This window comes from Metarhizium brunneum, chromosome 3 (genome assembly GCF_013426205.1).
Source record: "Metarhizium brunneum chromosome 3, complete sequence".
Classification (NCBI taxonomy): Eukaryota; Fungi; Ascomycota; class Sordariomycetes; order Hypocreales; family Clavicipitaceae; genus Metarhizium; species Metarhizium brunneum.
The window spans coordinates 1,765,170-1,789,452 of record NC_089424.1 but is presented as its reverse complement, the minus strand read 5'-3'; the positions used below and the strand labels follow the sequence as shown (position 1 = coordinate 1,789,452).

The window sequence follows — 24,283 nt, the reverse complement described above, 5'->3', positions numbered from 1 at the left end:
CCAATGCTTGCAGGATGCAGTGCTTCAATGCCCGTTGAGGGCGAGGGGTGGCTGCGATCAGATAGGCAAAGACGATGGCAAAGAATTGGTCGGCAAGGTGGACACCGGGCGGAAGGCAAAGTGATAATACAGGCTTCGCAAGTTGCCGAGATCGTCAAGGTCCTTGATCAAACTCGGTGTAACAAGTGTCGGGTGCTACAGCGAGATGATAAGACGACGTTGGCAGGTACAGAAGCCCTTCTTTCTCTCGAAAGTGAATGACGACAAGGGACGTCGGTCAAGTTGAGGACTGAAGGCGGTCGAAGGAGTAGTGTGCACAGGCAACGTGAGGCCGTTGATGAGTCACGGGAGACCTTGTTGACGTTGGATGCCTGGCAGGTAGAGGAGGCGCACTGTCCAGAGAAAGAAGGCCTTGCCTTGAAGTAGGTCGGCAGGAAGTGAGGTCGTGACGAAGGTAAGGAGAGCGGAGAAGAAAGGAGATGAGACGGTTAGGAGATGGTAATAAAGGGCGGAAGGTGACGAAAGGCAAGAAGGAGGTGGAAGGGAATGGCGGTGATGGGAAGAGGGTGGGATGAGATGGAACGAAGTGGAAGCTGGAAGGGGAGGGGCGTGTGTCACTGGGCGGGAGGGAATCGGGGGGATGAAGACGGGGGAGAGCGTGAGCGTGAGCGCTGTGGACATGAATGGAGGGAATGGCGGTACGACGGGCAACGGACCAAGCAATCCAGTCCAATCCACCTCATCTGGTGGCTGTCGAGAACAGGCCACGACATGTGTGGATCCGGGGTGGGCGCCATCCCAGGACGATTGGTCATTCATGGCGGTGTCGCACCTCGTAACGCCGTTGTCAACACACCGGCTTCGCACTGGGCTGCTCTGGTAGCCAAATAGATGGAGGGGATAGGACCTGGTCCGTTGGTGGCAACGGGGGATCCGTCATTCATGGTTCGTTGGGGAACGGCTGAGCATCGGATCGAACACATGTTGTTGGAAGCTCACACTGTGTTACCTTGATACTATCGAGGGAGGACTTCACTGCCTAGCCGCGAGCAAGATTCAGACCATGCAAGGATGCCAATATGCAAGTTCGAGTTCGAATCGTTCTGCATTAAGCTGGCATTTTGGAGACCAGGAGGGTGATGGCGAGATAATCCATTACCCAACTGGAACATGGTACGGGCGGCACCGTTATCACCCTTGTGTACTCCGTAACTTCTAGTTCTTTGAATCAAGTTCCTCTGAAAACGAACTCCGTGGTCTGCCTGTAAGGAGTACGGAGCACCTGAAGGATAGTACAGTTCCGTCCGTTCACTGTTTTTGCACGGTGCAGCAATGCTGTCTTGGAAGCGCCAATAAACAAATGATGCCACGTAGGCTATTGGTTGATTGGTTAGCTATTGACATGGGCCCCGCATCCTACTCAAGTACAAAATGACAGCCCAGCCAGCGTGACCACAACACAGTGTACTGTGAGCCCCATTCTCTCACAGGGCACTAGCATGTACGTATGTACTGGTGTTAAGGCCCAACCGGGGCAGATCGCAGCCCCCTGAGCCAATTATGATGACCCTTCATCAAGCCTGCGCAAGCTTGTCTGTCCTCCGTGCAGGCCTCGGCACCTGGGATGCCCCCTGGCCAATGCATGCAGACATGATGGTGTGCCTACACCGCCGACCGCACAGGACAAGCCTCAAAGGTACTCTTCTGCGTCTTGTTATGAGGTTCATTACTCAATTTCAAAGTCACCATAACATACGTTCCCCGTGTCTCCTGCAGATTTTGTAGTATCATGCCTAATGCGGTCACGAAACACGCCCACCGCACGGGAACAAACAAGCTCAAGCGTCAAAGCCTGCTCGACTGACCAGTAGTACTAGTAGTACTGGTCACGACGTGTACGTACTCCGGCCCTGGGATCAACCCGAAAAATTGTCAACAACGCGTGGCACCAGTAATGGTTATCTGTTGCTCGGTGCCAGAGGAAGTGTTGTGTCTGTGGTCCAAGTAAGCAACTTGGTGCTCCCGCCAAAGGACGCAATAATTATTTCTTGAGGAGTCGCTTTACCTGGTGCCTGCGCCTCCCCTGGATACCATTATATGTATATATCTACCTAGGTAGGTATATATCCAAGTTGCTTCAATACCACTGTATAAGCTAAGTTGTCTCGACGCAACTGAAGGGGCACACTCTCAGTCAGAGCTTTTGGCTACAACAGATAGAGGCAAGTTGAATTTCATGATGAATGCTGTCGACTGGTGGATAGAGGAACCGTCAAGTGTCGCTGGAACAAGGGGGTAAGATTTTTGAAATGAAGAGGACATCCACTACTCACTCCCTGAAGAGTTTTTATATCCCGTGAACCACAAAACTAAGTACCTAGGTGGCTACTGAGCGTGTTGGGTTCGTCAATTGATAGTATGCACAACTATAGCTTCATAACCTGTCCATTGCAGGCGGGAGGTTGGGCCTTGACCGCCTCTCTGTTCTCAACTCCTGTCTAGTGACCTAAGCCTAAAGTACTTAAATTGATACTAAGTATTCAGAAACCAATTACTTGTCGACAGTGTAATCCACATCCGCCCGCCCAGCCTGAGTACCTGGCACCTGGGTACTGCTCAACGCTCGCTTTAGGAAGCTAGCACCTGAGGGTCCACCACTCCCGTTTTCATCCCGTCGTTCTGGGACGACAGACTGCGAACATTCGACGGCGAACACGGAAACAAACCAGGTTGATTGAGATACGGCGTGCACAAGATTGCAGGAAAGGCCAGCATCCAAAGATCCATTTTCGGTCCTTCTGTTTGCATCGGCCCCCTCCCTCCTGCAACCGCAAATCGAGGACACTCCAATCAGTCTTGGTGGTGGGCTGCTCAACAGTCAGTATCTCGTCACAGGCACATCTATTTGGGACTTCCGGTACATATCCATGGTACATTTTTGAAAGCTTTATTTGGATTGGCCAAATAGCCATGCTCGCTAGAAGCTTTGCCGGTTTCAGCGTTATCGTGCTGGACATAGGTAAGCAAGTCGTTCCCTGACGTCCCTGGCCACATGTGCCGGTGCCTTCTGCAATGTACACAACATACTAATACTATCCACATCAGAGGGAACTGTCTGTCCCATAACATTTGTTCATGAAGTCCTGGTAAGAGTCTGCTTCGTTTCCACTTCACCCCTATGCCTTCCCAACGCAGATCAGACACTATTGAGTAGAGTCCAGGCGCTGAAACCTGTTCAAACTCCAGTTTCCCTATGCACTAAGAGCACTTCCACAATATCTTGACCTTCACTGGCATGATAGTGCGTTCGCTCAATACCGAGATGCATTTCCTGAAGAATACCGCAATGACCGTTTGGCCTTGGAAAGTCATGTCCGGGACCTAGTGGCGGCAGATATCAAAGCTCCCTATTTAAAAGCTCTTCAGGGCCTCTTGTGGCAGGCAGGGTATGATTCAGGAGAACTCAAGGCCCCTGTCTTCCCTGACGTGGCTCTCTTTATATCTGAGGCTCATAGTGCTGGTAAGAAGGTAATGATCTACTCCTCAGGATCCGTTCCAGCGCAGAAGCTGTTCTTTGCACACACGACTGCTCAGCCGTCAGACCTGTCTCAGTTCATAACCGGCTGGTTTGACACCGTCAATGCTGGTCCCAAGACAGAGGCGAGTAGTTATGCAGCGATTCTATCTACTCATCCGGATATCGAGCCTTCACGTTGGCTGTTCCTGAGCGATAATCTCAATGAAGTCAATGCTGCACTCGCGGCAGGCATGTGTAGTCTTCCGGTATCTCGTCCAGGAAATGCACCACTGCCTCCCGAAAATAGTCTGTCAGGCATGGCGATACCCGATTTTTCGCCGGAGTCAGAAACTAAGATTCAAAAATCTTTAGCCACCTTGACAACCGGCAGAGATTGACGTCTGGGGAAACGGGCCTCGTACCGTGGGCAAGGGCGAACAAAATAATCCCGGAGACCAGAGAGATGGGAAGAGAAGACGTAAAACTCAGCACTAGAAATTGAAAGAGGGTAAAATGCAATGAGCCAACCCAGATGCCCTTGTAAGCCATGAATTTGCCAATGCAAGAGCCTCTGACTTCCAATGCCATATCATCGAAATAGCGGTCTGTAACTCCATATTTTGATGATTCTTTATAAATTGAACACTATTTACACTATATGCAATGTTGATATTTACAGTGGAACAAAGGTGCTCGAATTCGGCTCGTCCACCCCCCCGCCCTTAAAAAAGACATGGATGGAGAGAAGAATATCCATACCCATACAAAAGGAACATTACTTAATACAGGAACCGAGAGGTAGGCTCTTCAAAGTGATGGCAAAATTGTTCCTTTTTCGTCCAGGATTCACTTCTTGCTTGGTGAAGCGAATTTCGCCGGCCGTCATATGGTCCCTGGCCCATAAGCTATAGACCAGCTTTTGAGTCTTTTTGGAACGTCTCATGGTGTACCCCAAAGCCCCCATCAGCGAACCAAGCTTTTCATCTGAGAAATAGCGAGAGTTATCAACACAGCTCCGTGGAAGGACAAGAAATAATGATGGAAAGGGGTCGTCGTTCGGTTTCTGCACTGTATCAGCGGGCTGTCGTAAGAACAACAACGTTCGAAAAAGCATTTGTCCACGCCCTTCCGCTTCGGGGACAAAATTAAGCACTAAACTCAGCGATATTATGTCGAATTCTTCAGCCGACTCCTCTGGCAGTGGTCGCGTCATAAAGTCCTGCTTGAGGATTCCCGGCTCCTGGCTATTCAGATCTATATGAACCATGTCGAAGAGACGGCTATTGGAACAAGCATTCCGGGTACTCAGTGATCCGACTTCCAGCATCCGCGGCCGTCTGTTCGCCTTTTTAATCAGATCAACTGGAAGCATTTCAAGTAAAATTTTCGATGTGTCACCGCCGCGTTCATTGCTCTGGCCTTGCAAACTGGCTTGTTGGTATCGATTCAGGCCTCCCATGTCGGATATTTCCGCAGATATAGCAGCTTCCGCTTCCTTGTCTCCTTGCGCTATCGCCTGGCGCTGCCGTTTCTCCAGCTGATGATGTTTGTTGATGAAATTTCGACTTGCCTTGCGCGACATAGATCGCCGTGCTAGCTGTGCAGTGGGTGGCCTGCCGGCATGGAGACTTCTGCGTGGTCTTCTCATTTTATAGTTGCAATGCGAACATGTGCTGGAGGAAGTGTGAAGTAGTTCTTAAGTCAGAAATTTTCCGTTTAATAACGGTCTTATTTCTTGACTCTCCGAGGTGCTGTAGCGCATATCACAACTTTCTTATCATGAAAATTTATACCGAGCTAGCTTCGCCTGGCTATAGAAAAGATGGCCCACTGATGTCACCAAATCTCTACCGTCTCAACCCTTTGTTTAACGATGTACTAGTAGTACGTACAGGACTGCTAACTCCGATGTTTGGAAACTGTCACGTGCAACCCATCTCGTGACCACAAAAATTATGGGGCCCCCATCCGAACCCTAATTGATTGAATATTCGCACACGGCCTGGAAACTTGGTACCCAAGCCCTGGCTTTTTTTTAAACAAGCTTCCATCACACACTCGACAATTCACCACCTCTTGTCGACTTCGAATCAACGCAATGGCTTCGGAAGGAAAGAAAGGTATGGGATGAAGTTGGGATCTGGCGCATCAATGCAACGACCGTCGATGAAAATTTTCTTTTGGATTCGTTCTCGGCATCATGCAGCAGCAGATTTTGCGAGTTCTTGAAATAAGAGCGATTGCTGATGCACTTTCTTTATAGCCGCCCCAAAGGGCTCCAAGCGTGCGAACGCCGCCGCCAAGGCCGCTTTGGTTGGCGTAGGTTTATTACCACCTGAGCAACAAATAAGGAACACAAGTTTGACTAACATTCTCTCGCTACAGACTCACGCTCATAAGCAGCGCAAGGTCCGAACCAGCACGTCGTTCCACCAGCCCAAGACTCTGGTTCTTTCACGAGCCCCAAAGTACCCTCGCAAGTCGATCCCTCACCAGCCGCGACTTGATGAGCACAAGATTGTCATTCACCCTCTCAACACGGAAAGCGCTATGAAGAAGATGGAGGAGAATAATACACTCGTCTTCATCGTTGATGTTAAGGCCAACAAGGCTCAGATCAAGCTTGCCCTCAAGAAGCTGTATGATATTGACACCGTCAAGATCAATACCCTGATCCGGTATGTTTGATCCCCAGCCCCCTCACCTTCGCCTGGGGAGACTTTCGGTTGAACGGCCAACTGACCCAATTTGTGCAAACTAGACCGGATGGCTCCAAGAAGGCCTATGTCCGCCTGACTCCCGATGTTGATGCCTTGGATATTGCCGCCAACAAACTTTCCCTGGTGTAAGGATTGGTCAGAGCAGCTTGTTTTTGGTTTTCATGAAATGGTCTGGTCAGGGATGCAGGGCAGGGACATAAGAAACGGCGCATTTAAAACTTGTCATCTACAATAAGGAAAAATGAATGATGAATTCCGGACCTGACCGTTCATGGCCACGTAAAATCACTTATAAGAGCTCTAGGTGCTGGACAGGCCAGCAAAGCCTCCTGGCAGTGAATTCATACTGTAAAACAGAAGTATAATTGAATGTAGTTGAATTGACCCCTATATCTTACAATGTCCTCCTTTTCATCTATTTTCATGTGCCATCAATCAACCACCCCCAGTACTCATCGTCCAGAGTCCCCGGACTCAAGATGATCGCATGCTATTTAGGTGTTTCATCGTAAGGAAATTCATATCGAGAAATCGATCGACACAATTCGCCAGGCATCCTTCCTCAGTGCGATCCAGTTTAGGGTTCTTCATGTTTCCAGTGACGCATTTCTTCCAACAAATCTGCGTCAAGCTATGGGTCTCTGTACGCCCGCCGGCAAGTTAGTACGCTGAGAATACAAGATATCAATGTTCAGTGTGCTAGAAAATGTGCAGAGAGCGAGTATGTGCATATAAATTGCGGGGTCAAGAGCTTGATGTGAATGATGGGTAGCCGTTAGGAGCGATGGAGATGAATCACAGGGCGACTGAACATCGGCTTTCGAAGGGCACTTACGTGACTGGATCTGCGAACGCTGTTGCTCGTTGGCTAGGAATTGGCGCAATTCAGCCTTGTCCTTGTCATTGAGTTTTTCAAGGTCGAGATTCTCGACACCTGCCTGGGCGGCGTTCATGGCGATAATGTAGGGGGGAGTGTGAAGGTGAAGCTCGAGCTGTGTAGTTAGATGCGATTGAGCTGCGCTGAAATTTTAGTAACGCCGACTGGGCGCGCGGGTGGCATGGTGTTCGGGTTGACCAATCGCAGGAAGAACGATGGTCCACTACCTAGGTACCTAAATAGGTACTAGGTAGGTACTTAGAGGTATAGGTACAGTAAACCAGCGTTATAACGATCCCATATCTTAATAATAGTCACGCTATTACGATAATTCACGGTTATTTAAGGTTTTTCCCTAGTAAATTATTAATAATTATAGTTCACATAATATTATAGGTATTAGGCTCAGTTGCCATACAAATCATAAGCTTTTATCGTTATTTAGGCGGTATTAGGCCTTATAAGGACCTACTAAAAGCGTAAATTTTACACCTTTTAGGGGGTTACAGCGTAACAAATCCTTGTAAATGTATCTTTATCTAGTAAGTCCTAGTAAAGGTATATACCCTATAATAGTTACACCTTTGCGATAGTTACCAAATATCGCTAATTTTGGCCTCACGAAGGTTATCGGAATAACGCTGGTTTACTGTACTTAAGTACTGAGCCCAACATGATTGCGGTGGCACTCCCAGGGGTTGCCTCCATGTCACCTTGATATTTTTACTCGTTCAGGTAATCGCCACCGATACTTGGAATGGGTATTTGGCCAAAACACCTCCTAAAACCACATCGATTCAATACTAGACGTCGGCACATAAGTACTCATGCAGGAGACAGCTTGGTGAATGAGAGCATCCTGGTCGTGGGGAAATTATGCAATGGAGAGGTAGGTAGACTTCTACGTAATGAAGTTGAGAACGCGGCTATACAGAGCACGCTCAGAGTAGTTGGTGTCAACTTTTAAAGATATTTATGCTACCTGAAAAGAACTAAACATCAAATATTGCGGAGATACTCTGCACCCATATTATAGGCTTGCTCATTCAAACATTATGCAAAAAGTCCTGTTTAAAACAACAAGGTACGTGGGGGACAAAAACTGACCGAAACAACTACCCAGTGAGCCTGGCCCCGCGACCAGCAGGAGGCTATGTAATTGAAACAAAGATGTATTCCTGGGCATTCTTGCCAAGATGGAGTAGGTGAACGACAGCTGAATCATGTCAACCGCATCAAGATCAAATGTACCTCTTCCAACGAGCCAATCCCAGAATCAGTGAGCAAACAAATACCATGATCCCAATAATAGTGAAGAACGCGGCGAGACTGCCAGTGCCTTGAAACGGCACAGTGACATTCATTCCAAACACACCGCTAATGAGGTTAAGTGGCACAAGAACGGATGCAAGAAACGTGATCTTGCTCAAGACCCTGTTCGTGTCTGTTCCTTGTGAAATATTGTTGATCGAAAGTGTCGCCAGGTAGTTGCTGTGTGCTCGTGACAGCATCTTCTCAAAGTGGCCGAGATTTGTTGCCATTGTAACAACATGATCTTGAATATCGCCCAAATACATACCAATGTCCATGTGCGGTGTGACTTGGTAATTTTCGTTGCATCGCTTGGTGAACCCTCGCAAGACATCAGCCTTACCTCCAAGAAGTCGCATTAAAGCCATGCAGTTTTTACGAACACGGCCTATGGAACGAAGAAACGAGCTCGAGTCATCTTGGCGCATTACAAACACTTCATCCTCAATCGCATCTGCTTCTAGTTCGATAGTGCGGATGGCAGGGGCAAAAGAATCAACGATATTATCGCTTTTTGGCATATTGGTGAGTCTAACTGCCATCGCCATTGGAATGTTTGGTATGGGACACTTACATCAATGCATAGCATATCCAATCGCTGCTAAGAGAGACGTACTCCTTTAAGGCTGTAATTCTTTTCCGAACTTGAGATGCATGTGAGTTCGGGGCAAAGCTGAAACTGAGTGTGCCTTCACGGAATACTAAAACATATATGTTGAAGGGCTCATACTCAATACCATCGGGCTCTTCAACGACATTGAAGGATCGGAAGCACGCGAAATAGTACGATGGAAAGAGCTCGATCTTCTCCCGGGCTTCTTGTGTAATAATATCTTCAATGGTAAGAGGATGCACCCCGAACGCCTTGCAAATTCCTTGGACTTCTTCTTTGGATGCTGTATTCACATTCAGCCACCAAACACCATCTGCTTCATCTTCGGGTAGCTCAAAGAGACCCCGAATATCCTCTCCAGGGAGAACGAGATCGCCCATTTCGGCGGCGTGGATTGTTGACTCCCATGCCGAGGAAAAAAAACTGAAACGATTACCATCAGTTGCGTGGGGAGTTGGCTTCGAATCGACTTCGGTGGGGCGTTTCTCTTGTATAGAGTCATCCGATGGGATTTCCAGTATGTCACCATCCACCGTAGGCACTTGGTTTCGGTGGCTAGTTGTAGACTCAATTCGCAAGTCTTCGAATTCAGAAGGCATCGGTCGACTATGTGCTTGAGCAGCTCGTTCCGCATTGATGAAATTTTCCAAATAGTCGAAGTCGATTCGAAGTTCGTGATTTCTATGCCCGTCCTGTAATGGGAAGCATACATCCTCCTCGGCAGCTTTATCTGTCAACAGACTTCTCGCATCCTTCTCTATAGTTCGAGCCCTGCTTCGATGGCTGCGTCGACTGGATATTGACATAGACCGTCCGTGCCCTTCTTCATGGTCGCACTTTGGCTCCGAGAATGACATGTCTCTTTCACGTCGTCGGGCTTGAGCGAACGCTTTAACCGAATTGGGAGGAGAGATTGATCTGCCTTCATTTATTGTCTCAACTGTAAGCCGACGACTGTGTCGAGCCATCTGCGGTACCTCAAGAGCATCTTCATCTATGATGGCTTCCTCAAAATCTCGAATCCTGATGTCTGGTGTAAAGGGTCCCGCGTCAGTGTCAATTTGACGGGAGCCATATAGAGAGTCAAACGTCCCTCGGCGTGGTCTCTCTAGCCGTTGCGATACATTGGATTCATAACGATGGTCATCAAGCTCAGGCACAGGGGTATCATACCCGGTGTCGGGAACCATTCCGTCTTGGTCGGACATATTGTACAGTGGTGGCGGTGCTGTCCTCTAAAAACCACCCTCTTGAAGTCAAAGCGGGATTGTACAGAACTTGCCAGTCGAAATTTCCAAAGAGCTTAGCCAAAAGCGATGAACAAAACCACGGCTTAATGATGAGTGATCATAATTAACTGAAGAGGCGGACGGCCGTTTCCCAGACAAATCGCAAAGTTGACAGTCCTCAACCCGGCGCGGCGGATGCGCGCCGAGAGGTGGTATAGTAGCAAAACCGTGGCTATTTGTAAGCCAGGTCCTCGGAAGGAGGTGGTAGTGAACGAGTATTGGAATGCGAATAACCGAACGAAAATAGAAAGCCTAAAGCCCAATTATGGAGGCTTCTTGTTCACTCCGCTATAGACCCAGCAGCCAGGTCCAAGAAGCGAAGAGGGTGGTGTGATTGTAAGGGCGAGTTGAGCCAACTTGAAGGTTTGTAAAGAGTTATTGAGAAGGGTGTTATGGGTTTCCCGCAATAAAAACTTGCAGCCCTCCCCGCGAGATATGTGCCGCAGAGCAGGCTCTAGTACTCCGCACCTGGAGAGGAGAATCCGAAGATTGGACAATTTATGCGAAGAATTGTAGCTGCGATGAGAGCAATGCGGTTTGATGTGTAGGCTTTCAGTACCGGCAGAGAAACGATGAGTTGGACAAAAATGCGACCATAATGTGCCTGCGAGAAGCAGCAAAAAAATCACAGTCGGTCGAAGTGAGGACCATGCAGGAGATTTGTTTTTTCTCACCTAGTCGCTGGGTGGCCATAATATTGCGGCGCCACTTGACCTTTTCTTCGGAGCGCGGAGCGCCCTCCTGGCCCGCGGAACCACTTCCGGCTAGGGTGAACTGGGCTCCATGGCCGGCAGGCCCGCACCTGACAGCCAGCCTGCAAAGCTCAACGTGGTCATTCCAAGCATCATCTCCGTCATCAGCCCTCAAGTCAGCGCCTAGGTCCTGCGTTTCAACCTAGTCTGTAATTTCGTGAGCCTCCTTCTCGACATACCCAGCATTGTTTTTTTGTGAGAGCAATCTCATTTCTCGATTCATTACTTCGTTGACGGCACCACCACTTTCGTAGCTATCGGCAGGCTACTTTTGACAACACACCTAATGGCGGAGGAAATTCTAGACAAGCTCCGGGACCTTGTAGAAGGACAGATTGTATGATGCCGCCCTCGAGTCTTCCCCACGCGACAAACTCCAAAATATGCACGCACACCTTTGCAAATTGATGTTCTGACAAACCCGCCACACAGGACTTCGACGGTCAGAGACGTGCCGAAGGATTTGCCACCTTGCTTTTGGCTCTATCTGCGGTATGATACAGCCCCCTCCTGTCGATCCGAGCCTGCTAACGCATCTCGCCATCAGTTGTTGGCATTCAATATTGGGTATTTGTATCAGGACATTCAGAAGGCCATGTACATTGGGTTGGGAGGGACTGCATTGACATTTATTCTTGTTGTGCCGCCCTGGCCATTCTACAAGACAAATCCCGTCAAGTGGTTGACTGCTGGTACTGGATGGCACTAGGACAGGTTAGGTTTACGATGCCGTAAATTTTATGAATACAGCAGACCAAGGAGAGATTCCAGAACTCTATCATCAGTTGATAGATTTATAATTTGTCACGCGTAGCCCAATATCTCCTTCTTTGACCGTGTTACTGGAACCTATTCCTCCGTTGATTTTGTTGTCGTTCAATCTCATCGGCCATATTTCTGGAACTCCCAGTCACGGTTATCAAGAGGGCAGACTGATCTAGCCTTGAGCCATCGAGAGATGCAGTGGAAATGGAATGCATGCTGCTGCCGCGTTAGAAGTTGCGTACTCAATGCGATCTATGGGCTCTTACATTGCAAATTCCCCATGCCACTGTGCATTCTTCGCTGGTGGCGGAGGCTTGATTGGCTTGACATTCTATGCCTGTTGAGAACGTCAGAAACAAGTATTCTGGATGGTGAGACAAAGAGAATCATGTGTAACATACACAAGTCCATGATGTGATTACGGCAGATGGCGCAGTTATCAACAACAATGTCCCAGGCCCAGAGTGCGACGGCGTTCCACTGTTGCGTATTTAGCAATCAGGTTGAAAGCTTGCTATTCGATCGTGTATGCAAATTAGGCGAATCGGAGCTTACTTTTTTTACTTCAAACTTTTTCTTGGCTTCGGAGCCTTTCCCATTCGCAGCATCTGCTCTTTTGGATGCGGAAGGTGCGTCGCTCATTTCGACATCAGCCATGTTGTGTGGCTTTGATGCTCGTTTTTGGCTTTGGAAGAAACGAACTTGCGAGATAATGAGTCGAGACTACTCCACGAACCCAAATTGATGATTAAGATAACAAAATATGATATCTACAGTAAAGTTAGCACGATATAGTTAAGACTATCTGAATTTTGAGCCACGGTGCGAGTATGAAGGATGGGGCGACCATCAGGAGCCTAATTTACCTTGATAGCTCATGAGCCACAGGCTCGCAAACAGGCGGAATCTCGACTTTCCGTAGCAAGTTTGTATCGACGACTGAAATTTTGCTGGGCTTCTGAGAAAGCTTCGGCTGAGGAGCAGATGCGGCTAATCAGCAGTGGTGAAGGAAGCAGAGTCCGATACTCTTTTCCAATACTGCCTGGGATTGCTGTGATGTGAGACTCGGGTCGTGAATCTCTCTAGTTGTTCCTTAACCCTGGGTGATGCGGTGGGGCTTTTTCCTGCAGCACAGCACAGTAATCGCGCAATAATAGCCCTGGCAGACAAATTTACAGCCCAGATGTAGGCTTGAGTCCATGGAAAACAACCTGTGATGAGTCTGACTTTGTCCCAGGCATGAGCCATGTAGAGGAAGGCGGTGCCTGTGGATATATGCAACTACCGGGTCCATCCTGCCGCCGAGCTCTAGTTGACCCGTTGTCGTCCCGAGTGAGCAACCCACTTCATTGGGTCTGGTTGTCTTGGCCAGATGAAGCGCACCTGCCAGAGAGATCTTTCTTCCAGTGCTCTCCAGTACTTTCTTCCCAGCCATCACGTACAGTACGCAGTGCTCACTCACCAGCGTTTCCCTCTCGCTCTTTCATGGTGCCGTTGATGACACGGCGTAAAGAGCTTGTTACCAGCGAGTGACAGATCGGCAGCTCCTCATCTTAAAATAAACCGATATTTAGCGTCCTACCAGTCCTGTCAAAATACCATAGTCACAATGAGCGAAACACCTTCACAACAAAGGACAACTCCGGCTCGTCGGAAATATGGCCGGCAGACCACAAAGTCGGCAGCCCAGAAGGCATATGCATCTGAGAACGACATCGCTGCGCTCGAAACACCACGGACTCATGCGCCGAAAACACCAAACAAGATGAACGAAACTTCTACTCCGGCCAGCGACTTTTACTCATCGCAGCACCCGAATAGCAAAAGCAGAGCGAGGAATAGGACAAAATCCAAAAATGTTCCGCCGTCCCCCGACTCTACACAATACGGTCGCCAAACGCCCCCGCAGCGATCCGCCTCGATCAAACCCGGCATCAATACCGCATTTGCAGGTGCTACTTTCCATGCATCTCCCGCTCCATCCGCTCTACCCATTCCAAGCTTTCTCTCCAGGCCTTCAGGCGAATCTCCCGTTGCACTGGGCAAGGCTGCGCTCCAAGAGCCATCGCCACCCGCAACTGACGGAGACGTCCCCACGCCATTTCGACCATCATCAGTACCCAAGATGAATGAGTCACCGCTAGACTTTATGTTTCGCGCACATAGAGAAGAAAAAGAGCGAAATTTCCGAGAGAATATTCCAAATGACTCTTCTAGACCTTCGGCGTCGCCGCAACCTTTGCAATGGAGTGGCATGGGAGGGCCCTCGAAACCGTCAAGTCTGCCGCATCAACGGCGAACTTATTTCCGGCAAGAAGCAGGTGGTATAAATTCTTCGGAATTGGATGGTACACCTGGCAGACCGCTTGGTCCGGCATTCTCAACCCCATACCAAGAACGAATTAAAGCTGCTCGTTCTGCCTCAAACAGTAACACTTCTTTCACCAAAGGCCAGACCGCTGGTTACTTAAACGAGCCAGAAACAGTAGAAGATTCGACGGAAGCATTAAAGAAATATCTTTTTGGCAACAAGAGTTCTATCACGGCTGGTCCATTACGAACTACCACTGAAACCAAACCTGCACTCCACACCGTGCCTAGCGAGGGAACTTCGACGTCAACTGGGACTGAGTCAGGGACGAAGACTACTCGCGCTAGTAATATTACGGAGATAGAAAATGATCTTCGGCGGATTTTGAAGTTAGACATGACCTCGGGGCCAGATTCTGAGGGCCGTACTCTGTTTTCGAGATGATGCATCATTATCGCCAGGCTTATATTGAGTTTTACATGATTCACGGTCGATTTGTGGTATTCCGAGCTTTGGGTAGATTTCGGAATCTGGAGTTTCGTGGAGGAATCTGTTTTTGACGACTTTTTCTTACACGCTGGAGCCTTTGCATATTGCTATTGGTCTGCAGATGTTTCGTATCTGGCTCACAAAGCAACCTTGAATCCGTCTATGTTGTCATATACGGAGCTTTGCGTAGAAGACGGTATTACAACCTTGAGAAGCATTTTGGACTTTGGACTTTCTTTGTGAAAAGATATTCATGGTCAACATTTACGATCATTTTCTCATATTCCCCCAGTTGGATTCGTGATGCACTGTAGGCTTTGGTAGGATGTCACCGGCTAGTATGAGAGAGCACGAAGACTCTTTGGGAGGGCCATGCGAGTACATGCATGTCCACGATTAACTCTTGAACTTGCACATTTAGGTGGCATTTAAATGACTATAAATTAACCTATGTCTAACGATTAGCTGCATTACACCTGTGTGTGTACATATTCGGCAACAGTTCTAATGAATTAATTCATTCAATTCAACAGGCAGCAACGGTTCTTGTATTTTCAGCTCTTTGCAATGGCGAGGAATATAACGCGAATGCTCACGTCGCATCATATCACTGCGGCATCAGAAGGCTTTTTGTGACGACTAGCTAGATAGGTCCCTTGCCGTATTCCTTGCTTGTGCTTGCTTTATTTACTTCGTCGACTCCGATTTCGCTGTTCTTTGGAAAAAAACATTCCATGTGATAGAAGAAGGTATTTTGCAAAGAACTTGGTCGCAAATTCATCGAACTCGGTATATTCCGCACCAAGGCGATACGCTGCTGCAATTCCACTTACGCATGCAAGTTCATGCATGTTCTGTTGAATCGTAATAAATTAGCTTCTTCGTCACATGTGAGACCCCGGCTTGCAAAAGAGTTGGATGAAGTCATCAGTCCTTGGGGAAGGCAGGCACTGAGGAAGCCCATAGGTTACTCACAACAAGGGTCCACGATCCCGCAAAAAGCGTTCTGTTTCTTCCATTGAGAAACATCATTCCTGGAACGACGCGAAGGTAGTGTTGCCACTTGTGACCAAGCTGATGCCAATGGTTGCGCTTGATAATTTCCGGCTCGTTAATTTCGTGTATTGTCCAAAGACTTTCTTGATTCTGGTCAAGAAAGATGGTTTGGTACACAGGCTTCAAATGGTCGCCTCCTCTGGCTTGCCCTTTCACTAGTTGATGCTGGTAGTTACTGCAGTTGAAGGACATCTCGATCAGACGTGGGTTGTGATTATACGTGTGCGTATAATACATTGGCCGAAAGCCTGCCGACTCAGCCTTCGATCCATTTGCAAAGGCAATCTGTTCCCTTTGGATATCGGTCGTTGGGGCTGCACAAAGCTCCTGCTGGAACTTGGTCTCATAGTATTTTTCGAAATATGCTTTGTCGCTGTGCGTGACTGTTACATCGTCATAAAAGGAAGCCCCTCCCATGACAAATCTTTCACGCCTCGATGCTTCTTTACCTAGTATCCTGAGACTTTCGTCTGCCAGTGTGCAGAGCACAAGGTCATCAAAATCTTCGTCTGTGGTGGCTCCATCCCGAAGGTCTTTGATACGGAGCTTGATTCCATATTTTGACCTGGACAGAACCGTACATACTTCAGCTCGCGTTCGAATATTGACGCCTCGGCCGTCTAGGTATTCACCCCATGTTTTGTAAAATCGGCCTAGGTTGTTAAAGGTATACATTGTGGGCAAATTTGGAAGCAATGTATTTCTGTCGTAATCCCAGAGTTTCATGTTTGGGTCATCAAATAGTCGCTCAACAATACCACATGGAACGTTTGCAGTCTGATTCCCGGTGCCCAAAAACAGAGCAATCAGTGGATACACCATTTTGTCGCCAAAGTCCCTTTTGAAGAAGAATATTCGCAGCATGAACGAGATGGGAATAATTCCAATGATTGGAAGTGCCCATTTAATGACCTTGAGGAATAGCCCGAATCGCCGAATATCTGAGGCGTATCGCTGGACGAGTGTACTTGGGAACACGTTTGTCCAGAACCCATCTTGACCTTTACCAAACGAGACTTGTAGTTTTACTTCTTCAGGTGGATACCCTTGCTCATTGAAGAAGTTGAACGTATGTTTGAATATCTTCAGATGGTATAATTTGTCAGCACTGGCGAACTTTATCACTCACACTGGTCCGCAGCATACCTTTGATCCACCCTGCACACCATTATTCATCCAACTTGCACCATATTTGCGCTCATCAAGGGGTATTGACGTGGCTTGCCCACCTAGCACTTCGTTTCTCTCGAGAATCGTCACTTTATATCTATCTGGATGATTGGCTAATGTCGCTGCGCAAGCCTATCTCACGCTCTTTAGCATTACATGGAAACATAGAAGCGTGACAGAGGATCTTGTACACTCTTTGCTATCTAGAGTCTCTGTCGCGGAGTCAAAGAAATACTTACCATACCTGCGGCGCCGCCCCCAACTATGGCGACATGCTGCATCCGTCTATCTGTAGGCTCCGCCATCGCAAGATTGGTAGAATCTACTCGGTCAGTCAATAATGAAGCCTTGGCTCTCCCTGTGGTGCGATCAAGTCAGATCCGAGGATGCCCGAGTAGGAGTATAGGGAAGTTCTGGTTGTAAGTGAATGACTGTCCCGCGCTTAAGAATGCCTGGTAGTCGTTCAAGTTGATAGCTTTCCGGGAGCATATTCCGGCCCAGTAATCCTTTAAATAAACACCAGGCTCAAGACTTTAGGAATAGGCTAGTGTACTTGTGTGTGATATGCTTTGCTTAATATCGATGTGATTTCTAGGGTGTACGTCATTGACTTCCCATCTAGATCTGGGTCAAGTCATTTTAGGGCCACTTCCCTCCCTTGCCCTCCTGTCGCGATGCACTTGGCTCAACATAGCATCCAGCTCTTGTTGCTGGAACATCTATCGTAGCGATCTGTAATTTTCCGGAAACTATATGCTGAAGGCTTGGGAAAGATCCCCCTCCAAGTGTATTGATGCGATTGCAATTGCCTGGCGCTCCGATCTCCGCCGTGTCCCCGACTCCCAACCTCTTGGACTCGAGAGACCTAGATGCGAAATATGATAAACGGCCAGCGCATGAGTCAAGTTTATATATCTCATTGCATTTATAAATGTAGGAAATTTGTTTCTACCTCGTCGTCGTAAAGAGTATCGTATCATTCGTGTGCCAACGCTCAGTTGCATCGAACTTGTTTCCCTGAAAGGAAAGTAATACAGGATGGCTGCTGCTCACGTGATTCCGCGTCTAAGGCGCATCCCACATCAACGCGTTCGTACTTCGCATCCTGGCCAACATGAGTCTGACCTTCATTGCTATGCTGCTAGCTCTATTGAGCGACTCTATTCCCCTTTGAAAGCAGATACTGGCCTGCTACCTAATTTATTGTTGTCAATTTCTCTAGTGGTTCGCAATCATTTATTGGAATCATGGCTGCCGACGAAGAGCAGGAGAGCGACCAGCTAAAATCTTCTATTACTCTGCCACTGCAAGAACGGATGGGCAGGAAAGACGAGGACGTATCGCGGCACTCCAATATATCACAGAGACCGCCATTCAGTCTCGGCTCTCTCAACAGGAAGAAGATGGAAGAGGAGCGACTCGGAAGAATCGCTACCAAGCGGCATCGCATCATATGTGACGAGGAAGATGCAGTGGAAATACCGAAACCGAAACGAGTGGCAATACCAGCGATGAATCATACGATTGCTAAGACCCTGGTGCCTTTTCCGAGGGGCACGGTGAAACGGACATGGGCTCTTGGGTATGACAGGTCACCAGACGACATCAAAATAGAGGAAGTGCTCCAAAGGGACAGGCTGCTGCTTGCCCTATTTTCCTCCTTCCAGTGGGATGAGGCGTGGCTCTTGTCTAAAATTGATACTTCGCGTACCAAAATATTACTGGCGGCTTTTGCAAGCGATGACGCCCAGGTTAGTTCACGAGCGGCAGCCATCCGGTGTATTTCTTTTCGGGAACACGATGCTGATCAGCTAGCAGAAACAGGAAATGCGTATTAATAGCCCCAAGAATATCAAATTCTGTTTTCCGCCTATGTATGGCCCCGGGTCCATGCATTCCAAACTACAGATACTGAAGTTCCCCGACTACTTGCGGATAGTAATTTCTTCAGGCAATCTAGTCCCATATGATTGGGGCGAAACGGGTGTAATGGAAAATGTGCGTACCCTCTCAAATGGCTGCTATGTCACCATATTCTACCTTGCTGAATCTGACATACTTAGATGGTGTTTCTAATTGACCTGCCACTCAAGACTCCAAACGACATAGGTCCAACATCAACACTATTCTTTACCCATCTACAGCATTACCTCCGGGCCATGGGCGTTGATAATAGCATGATTGACAGCTTGTCGAAATATGACTTCTCTGGAACCGAGAATATCGGTTTTGTATATTCCATGTAAGTCTCCAAGGCATTATGTGGAAATATATGTCACTAATCAGCAGTTCCAAGACCTGGAAGCCACCAAAGCGAGTCTCTATCTCGGGCTGGTTCGTTCATGTCCTGATGGGAACGTCATTTACAAAAAGTTAACGCGTCATACCCAGGGCATTACGGCCTCGGAACTACTGTCTCGGCCCTTGGTTTAGCCACAAGTAACCCTATTGAGGTCGACATAGCTGTGCGTACATTTTGACAGCTCGAGGGGTCAGAGGCATGCTAATCATTGGCACAGTGTGCCTCTCTGGGGTCTGTGAAATACGAACTGATCCAGGCATTATACCACGCTTGTCAGGGTAAGTTGGGCCCAAACAGATATTTAAAAAAGCTACGTCACACTGCATGGGTTTCTAATAACTGCCAGGGCGTGCTGGAATGGATAAGTCGGAGTTAAACCATGTTGGAGCCGGTCCAAGTCAGAGGTCTACCTGCTCTGAACTCCAGGAGAATTTTCGAATATACTTCCCGACTCACGAGACGGTCACAAAAAGTCGAGGAGGGAAAAATGTCAGTAGACAGACTGCTGTTTCAGAATGCCATCAAGCAGAAAACTAACTCTTTTGTTAACCAGGCGGCGGGAACTATATGTTTACAGGAGAAATGGTGGCGTGCCTCGACTTTTCCCACTGAGTTAATGCGCGATTGTGTCAGCACCCGGGATGGTCTACTAATGCACACCAAAATCATCTTGGTGAGACACAAGATCAGCCCAGAAACAGGTACAAACGAAAAACTTGCGTGGGCATATGTTGGCAGTGCCAACTTATCAGAGAGTGCATGGTAAGTTGGCATCATAACCGAAGCCCGAAATCCTTTCCATTCCAGGCCATTTAAAAATCGTGTATTGTTTTTATAAACCTCTTTGGAAACTTGAGATAACAACTCGATAGGGGCCGCGTGGTGACAGACAGGGCTTCAGGGCAGAAAAAGATGATATGTCGCAATTGGGAGTGCGGAGTTGTCCTACCTGTTCGTGCTTTTGAACAAGGAAGTGGCCCTGTTGACATGAATGTTTTCCAAGGCACAATACCAATCCCCATGCAAGTCCCAGGACGAAGGTATTACCCAGACGAGCATCCCTGGTTCTTTCACAGGCACTTTGGAGTGCCATGAAAGTGTTCTACTACTACTAGTGCTAGCCAAAGGCAAGGACGGCGTGTCCGACACAGCTTGTGGATCCACGACATGCGCAGGGTTATGTTCAGCAGAGCATGCATTGAAATCGACCGCACGAGTATTGATGATATGGAGATTGCCGAGGGCTACTGGATTGAAACTCCGTTGTGGCGCTTCAAGGGAACAAGGGTACCTAGGTATGTCCCAATCGTGCTACGGGTCAACGGTGGGCAGACGGACTGTTCATAAACGGCGAGACAAGAAATCGGAATGGCCGCGTTTCAACCGGCCTAGTGCCAAATATTTAATACAACACTTGCTGTCCGTGTGTCGGGAGAGAAACAAACACGGATCCGGGTTGTCTGAGCAAGACTTCCGGGATTGTACTACAAACTGCCAGCATGCATTACTCACCGCCTTCCTGGAAGCAACGTTGTCTCGGTCCAGTTTAACAGCCTTGTTCCTGCCCTGTTGTGAACCACGTCCGAAATACATACATACACACAGAGTGACCAGTTGCAGGTGAGCTCGCAAATGGGCAGATGCAGCACGACATTAATTAGGCTTCAATCAGCATACGTAGTCCTTCATCACCCGCGTCAATTATCAAATATATACTAATAGTACTTCACTCCGAAGACACGATAGCTCTTGCTCGGAGCCTTTTCACAGGTCCAACACGCCAGCTACTTTACTCAAGGCGATAGGCCCTAAAAGAAGTACCAAGTCCCTAGGAAAAGACAGCTAGCCTACTCCGTAGATCGGTTGGCATTGGAGAAACAGAAGTGTGGGAAATCGTACGAGAACTGGTCATCGGACCTGGTAGCCGGCGCCACTGCCTCAAGTTGTGCTCGAAACGGCCGACCGATTCGGAGTAGTGCGATCCAAGATACATCAACCCAGATAGATTTGCGTACCCAACTACTGTCTCATCTGTTTGTTGTAGTATGTATGTACCAGGATATTGTTGCCATTGTGAGGTACGGTCACGGGCCGTCCACTACTGGGTACCTACCTACCTATTCCCCAGATGCCTCGGCGAGCAAGCAGGCAGTGCAGGCGGCTACAGCTAGATCTCAGGGATCTTGGCATCTTGAGAAGTAGCCATGATCCTCAGCAGTACATAGTAGTTAGACCAGCATGGTCGGTCAATTGAGTGAGAATGCGTGTAGATGCATGCAGATCGCGTGCCCCAGTGAAGGGGCAGGACGAGATGTGATGGTGGGATGAGAAAGTGGGATGAGGCACGGGCATCTGGAATGTGGCGCCGTCTTTGGAGTGGGCTAGATGGAGTGCCTTGACGGTCCGTTAAACTCTGTTGCTACATTGCGGCCAAGTTTTGGGCCAGACACAGTTGGAGACCCGGCTGCAAATCCTGGCCGCTTTGGTTTGGTGTCTGGCGACAGGCGCCAGAGGGAAAACGTGCATCCCGGACTAACTGGGGCACAGCTGGGGAGGGGTGAAGCTTGAACCACGCTCAACCACACTCGCAGGAGTCCATACGAATATTGTACTGCGCCGAGTAGCATCGCCCCATCCTTTGTTCCATGCTTGTTCTTGGCCGGGCGAGAGAATGGCTGTTGGCATAATTTGCGCAAGCGAGTGGGACGTTGGTTTCCACGAGGAGGTATGTATGTACATATTCATGGGAGTCTTTCCGCCGTACTACTGATGTGTCAGTCAGTCGACAGCCGAACGTCGGGAACAGCCAGGAGATCTGATCGTACATGACAGTATTGCTGTACCGCACCAATAGGGATGAGCCGGTAGGACGCAACCACCTTGGTCTTTACACCCGAGGCATGCAACGGGTTTGCTTCAAGGACAACTACGTACATACATAAATGCCTACCCAGGGGAGGTGCCAGTAGATATTCAACCATCCCGTACATACATATACGAGCAAAAACTACTAGGTATCCAGAGCATTGTCACGCTATCCACCAAGGGAGGAACCTTGGTTGGCCTGTAGTCTGAATTGTCATGTGCCATTTTGCAGGTTGCTTGTCGCCTACAGGGAAAACACCAGCCCTGAATCTGATGGTAGTTGCCATGGTTCCCGAGGTCCTGCATCGATCGACTAATATCCCATATTTCCCAGCTATGCCCAATAATTGTATGGACATGTATGTACTTACCACCACGATTTCAGCCATAGGTCGAGGCAAAGAAGAGGGCCAGAGGCCATTAATGAATGATTTTCGTCAAGATCAGCTCTCCGGGCCACACGATTCGGCACTACCTACTACTAAAGCATTCCCTCGTACATTGTACATCCATGTGCAATATGAAGTATCATCTTGATCACGCAAAGCGGAACAAATGAACATGTCTGTTGGCTGGCTAGCTTTTTGTAACACCAGCAACATACTAACTTCTTAAGATTATAAGATGGCGAACGATGGGAGAAACCATTGATACGAGTGCCCCTTGGGTACACACGCACACACACACAAATGCATATATGTATATATACATACGTGATGTCCTGCACAACTTTGCAAAACATCTCATTGCCTTCAAAGACGCGCTCTGCCACCCGGGATTAGGTTCAATAGCTTTGATGGATACGTACAATAAAGTCCGACGCCGCAAATGTGCAGCAGAAATGGCGGTGCACATCAGACATCTACTGCAATAGCGGTTCTCTAAACTTTTAATGACGGGGGTGGGAGGAATGGGTATCAAGTCCTCCGTATTACTGTGGTGCCAATTGTATGTATGTACAATGATTAATGTCTGGTAGTACTAGTTACAAACATAATAATACATTGGGGTTGGTTGAATTGGCATTGCCGTCAAGGTCGGGTAAATCAGCGGCTGGGGTTGTCGTGCAAGATTCAGCTGGCATGGTTCAATTGGCACCTGGGTGGCTACCGGGATGCAAGGGTGTCGATGCACGCTAACACGTGTCCGGACCAGGGTCATTATCAACCCTGGCACCATTGTGCAATAAACGGCCGCCCGTCTTGGTGATCTGGTCCACAGGGCATTACTGTGTTTCTCCCAGCAGCTCAGGCACTACCATGATTGATGGTGTTGCATTGCAGTGCGCTTGGTTGACAAGTCTGCATGAGGCAAAATCAACCCCCTGTTGTGTCTGTACTAATTTAGACGACGACCCAAGTTGAAAGTCGGGCACTGATAAGGGCTAATTAGCGAGAAATATGGCACCGAGACATGCCGACCTTTTCAGGTACCCGAATCCTCGCCGAGGAGCAGATCGATTGCCCGTTCTCTGCACGCAGAAGAGACGCTCCTGTCTGAGCCCCGAGCACAGCGGATAACATCTACGAAGCGCATTCGATACAAGCGTAGTTTGTGGAGGAGATTGCGATGATATACATATCAAGTCGCATAATGTAGTACTAGTACAAACTTCGTTTCTCCACGTTTATTGCGAGATTCTTCGGGTCCATGGCGCGGGTGCCTGGGGTATGGAGTCCCGGAGAATATTTTACTTCACTGCGCAACAGCTTCACAGTACTAACTAGGTAGTCTTTAGTAGTACCTAAGACTTGCAGCGTTTGGGAAAAGACGTTTTTTTTTAATTAAAAAAAAACCCCGGTAACCACGGAGGTTAAACGGCTGATTGCACTAGAACGATAAACTTCCGGGAGGGCAACCTTATTGCTTATAGTGGTTCAGGAACAGCTTTTCGGTGTGTTTTAAGTTTGGTATGTGTTGTATGCCACGTCACGAATGGACGAATAGGAAAAAAAGAAGAGCAAACACGAGGAAAATAACACGCAGAGACTGGGACATTCGAAAAATTTCCGTGTTGAGAGTTGGGTGGTCTACAATTTGGTACGTAAATGTTGCGTGGGCCCCTCCCTTTCACCCCTTTATCAATCGTTTAGGAGAGGGCTCGGAGACATTGTTGTGAGAAACGGCATAACGCTGCAGTTCATCTCCATTCTACTGGCCCGAAATGTCTCCAACAAGTTGCAGCAAACTACAATATCAGGCTGTAACCTCAAAGTCTGCACCACTTATGTGCAGCACGAACATTG

The 24,283-nt window shown here is 48.3% G+C and overlaps 9 protein-coding genes across 9 annotated transcripts; 5 read left to right on the top strand and 4 right to left on the bottom strand.

Annotated features, from left to right (window-relative positions):
* Nucleotides 1-2,970: 2,970 nt before the first annotated feature.
* On the top strand, nucleotides 2,971-3,915 carry UTR4 (Enolase-phosphatase E1; the record flags this gene model as incomplete). Its single annotated transcript, XM_014688895.1, has 3 exons — nucleotides 2,971-3,019; nucleotides 3,106-3,146; nucleotides 3,247-3,915. 3 exons carry the CDS (start codon nucleotides 2,971-2,973, stop codon nucleotides 3,913-3,915), a joined length of 759 nt encoding a protein of 252 aa, XP_014544381.1.
* A 377-nt stretch (nucleotides 3,916-4,292) lies between these two features.
* On the bottom strand, nucleotides 4,293-5,099 carry RRP8 (25S rRNA adenine-N(1) methyltransferase; the record flags this gene model as incomplete). The annotated part of the gene is made up of 1 exon (XM_014688894.2): nucleotides 4,293-5,099. One exon carries the CDS (start codon nucleotides 5,097-5,099, stop codon nucleotides 4,293-4,295), a length of 807 nt encoding a protein of 268 aa, XP_014544380.2.
* Nucleotides 5,100-5,615: 516 nt separating this feature from the next.
* Nucleotides 5,616-6,366, top strand: Rpl23a (60S ribosomal protein uL23; the record flags this gene model as incomplete). Its single annotated transcript, XM_014688893.1, has 4 exons — nucleotides 5,616-5,637; nucleotides 5,781-5,836; nucleotides 5,903-6,195; nucleotides 6,279-6,366. The coding sequence occupies 4 exons, from the start codon at nucleotides 5,616-5,618 to the stop codon at nucleotides 6,364-6,366; spliced, it is 459 nt and encodes a 152-aa protein (XP_014544379.1).
* A 345-nt stretch (nucleotides 6,367-6,711) lies between these two features.
* On the bottom strand, nucleotides 6,712-10,246 carry G6M90_00g058010 (uncharacterized protein; the record flags this gene model as incomplete). Its single annotated transcript, XM_066130657.1, has 4 exons — nucleotides 6,712-6,878; nucleotides 7,073-7,229; nucleotides 8,410-8,935; nucleotides 9,000-10,246. The coding sequence occupies 4 exons, from the start codon at nucleotides 10,244-10,246 to the stop codon at nucleotides 6,712-6,714; spliced, it is 2,097 nt and encodes a 698-aa protein (XP_065986835.1).
* Nucleotides 10,247-11,365: 1,119 nt separating this feature from the next.
* Nucleotides 11,366-11,788, top strand: G6M90_00g058000 (uncharacterized protein; the record flags this gene model as incomplete). The annotated part of the gene is made up of 3 exons (XM_066130656.1): nucleotides 11,366-11,416; nucleotides 11,512-11,571; nucleotides 11,627-11,788. 3 exons carry the CDS (start codon nucleotides 11,366-11,368, stop codon nucleotides 11,786-11,788), a joined length of 273 nt encoding a protein of 90 aa, XP_065986686.1.
* Nucleotides 11,789-11,961: 173 nt separating this feature from the next.
* Nucleotides 11,962-12,501, bottom strand: rbx1 (RING-box protein 1; the record flags this gene model as incomplete). Its single annotated transcript, XM_066130655.1, has 4 exons — nucleotides 11,962-12,060; nucleotides 12,111-12,181; nucleotides 12,246-12,324; nucleotides 12,400-12,501. The coding sequence occupies 4 exons, from the start codon at nucleotides 12,499-12,501 to the stop codon at nucleotides 11,962-11,964; spliced, it is 351 nt and encodes a 116-aa protein (XP_065986803.1).
* Nucleotides 12,502-13,453: 952 nt separating this feature from the next.
* On the top strand, nucleotides 13,454-14,599 carry G6M90_00g057980 (uncharacterized protein; the record flags this gene model as incomplete). Its single annotated transcript, XM_014688891.1, has 1 exon — nucleotides 13,454-14,599. The coding sequence occupies one exon, from the start codon at nucleotides 13,454-13,456 to the stop codon at nucleotides 14,597-14,599; it is 1,146 nt and encodes a 381-aa protein (XP_014544377.1).
* Nucleotides 14,600-15,571: 972 nt separating this feature from the next.
* On the bottom strand, nucleotides 15,572-17,175 carry G6M90_00g057970 (uncharacterized protein; the record flags this gene model as incomplete). The annotated part of the gene is made up of 3 exons (XM_014688890.1): nucleotides 15,572-16,783; nucleotides 16,847-17,002; nucleotides 17,110-17,175. 3 exons carry the CDS (start codon nucleotides 17,173-17,175, stop codon nucleotides 15,572-15,574), a joined length of 1,434 nt encoding a protein of 477 aa, XP_014544376.1.
* A 942-nt stretch (nucleotides 17,176-18,117) lies between these two features.
* Nucleotides 18,118-19,938, top strand: G6M90_00g057960 (uncharacterized protein; the record flags this gene model as incomplete). Its single annotated transcript, XM_066130654.1, has 8 exons — nucleotides 18,118-18,621; nucleotides 18,689-18,868; nucleotides 18,934-19,112; nucleotides 19,167-19,204; nucleotides 19,262-19,335; nucleotides 19,390-19,450; nucleotides 19,519-19,661; nucleotides 19,726-19,938. 8 exons carry the CDS (start codon nucleotides 18,118-18,120, stop codon nucleotides 19,936-19,938), a joined length of 1,392 nt encoding a protein of 463 aa, XP_065986912.1.
* Between the last annotated feature and the right edge of the window lie 4,345 nt (nucleotides 19,939-24,283).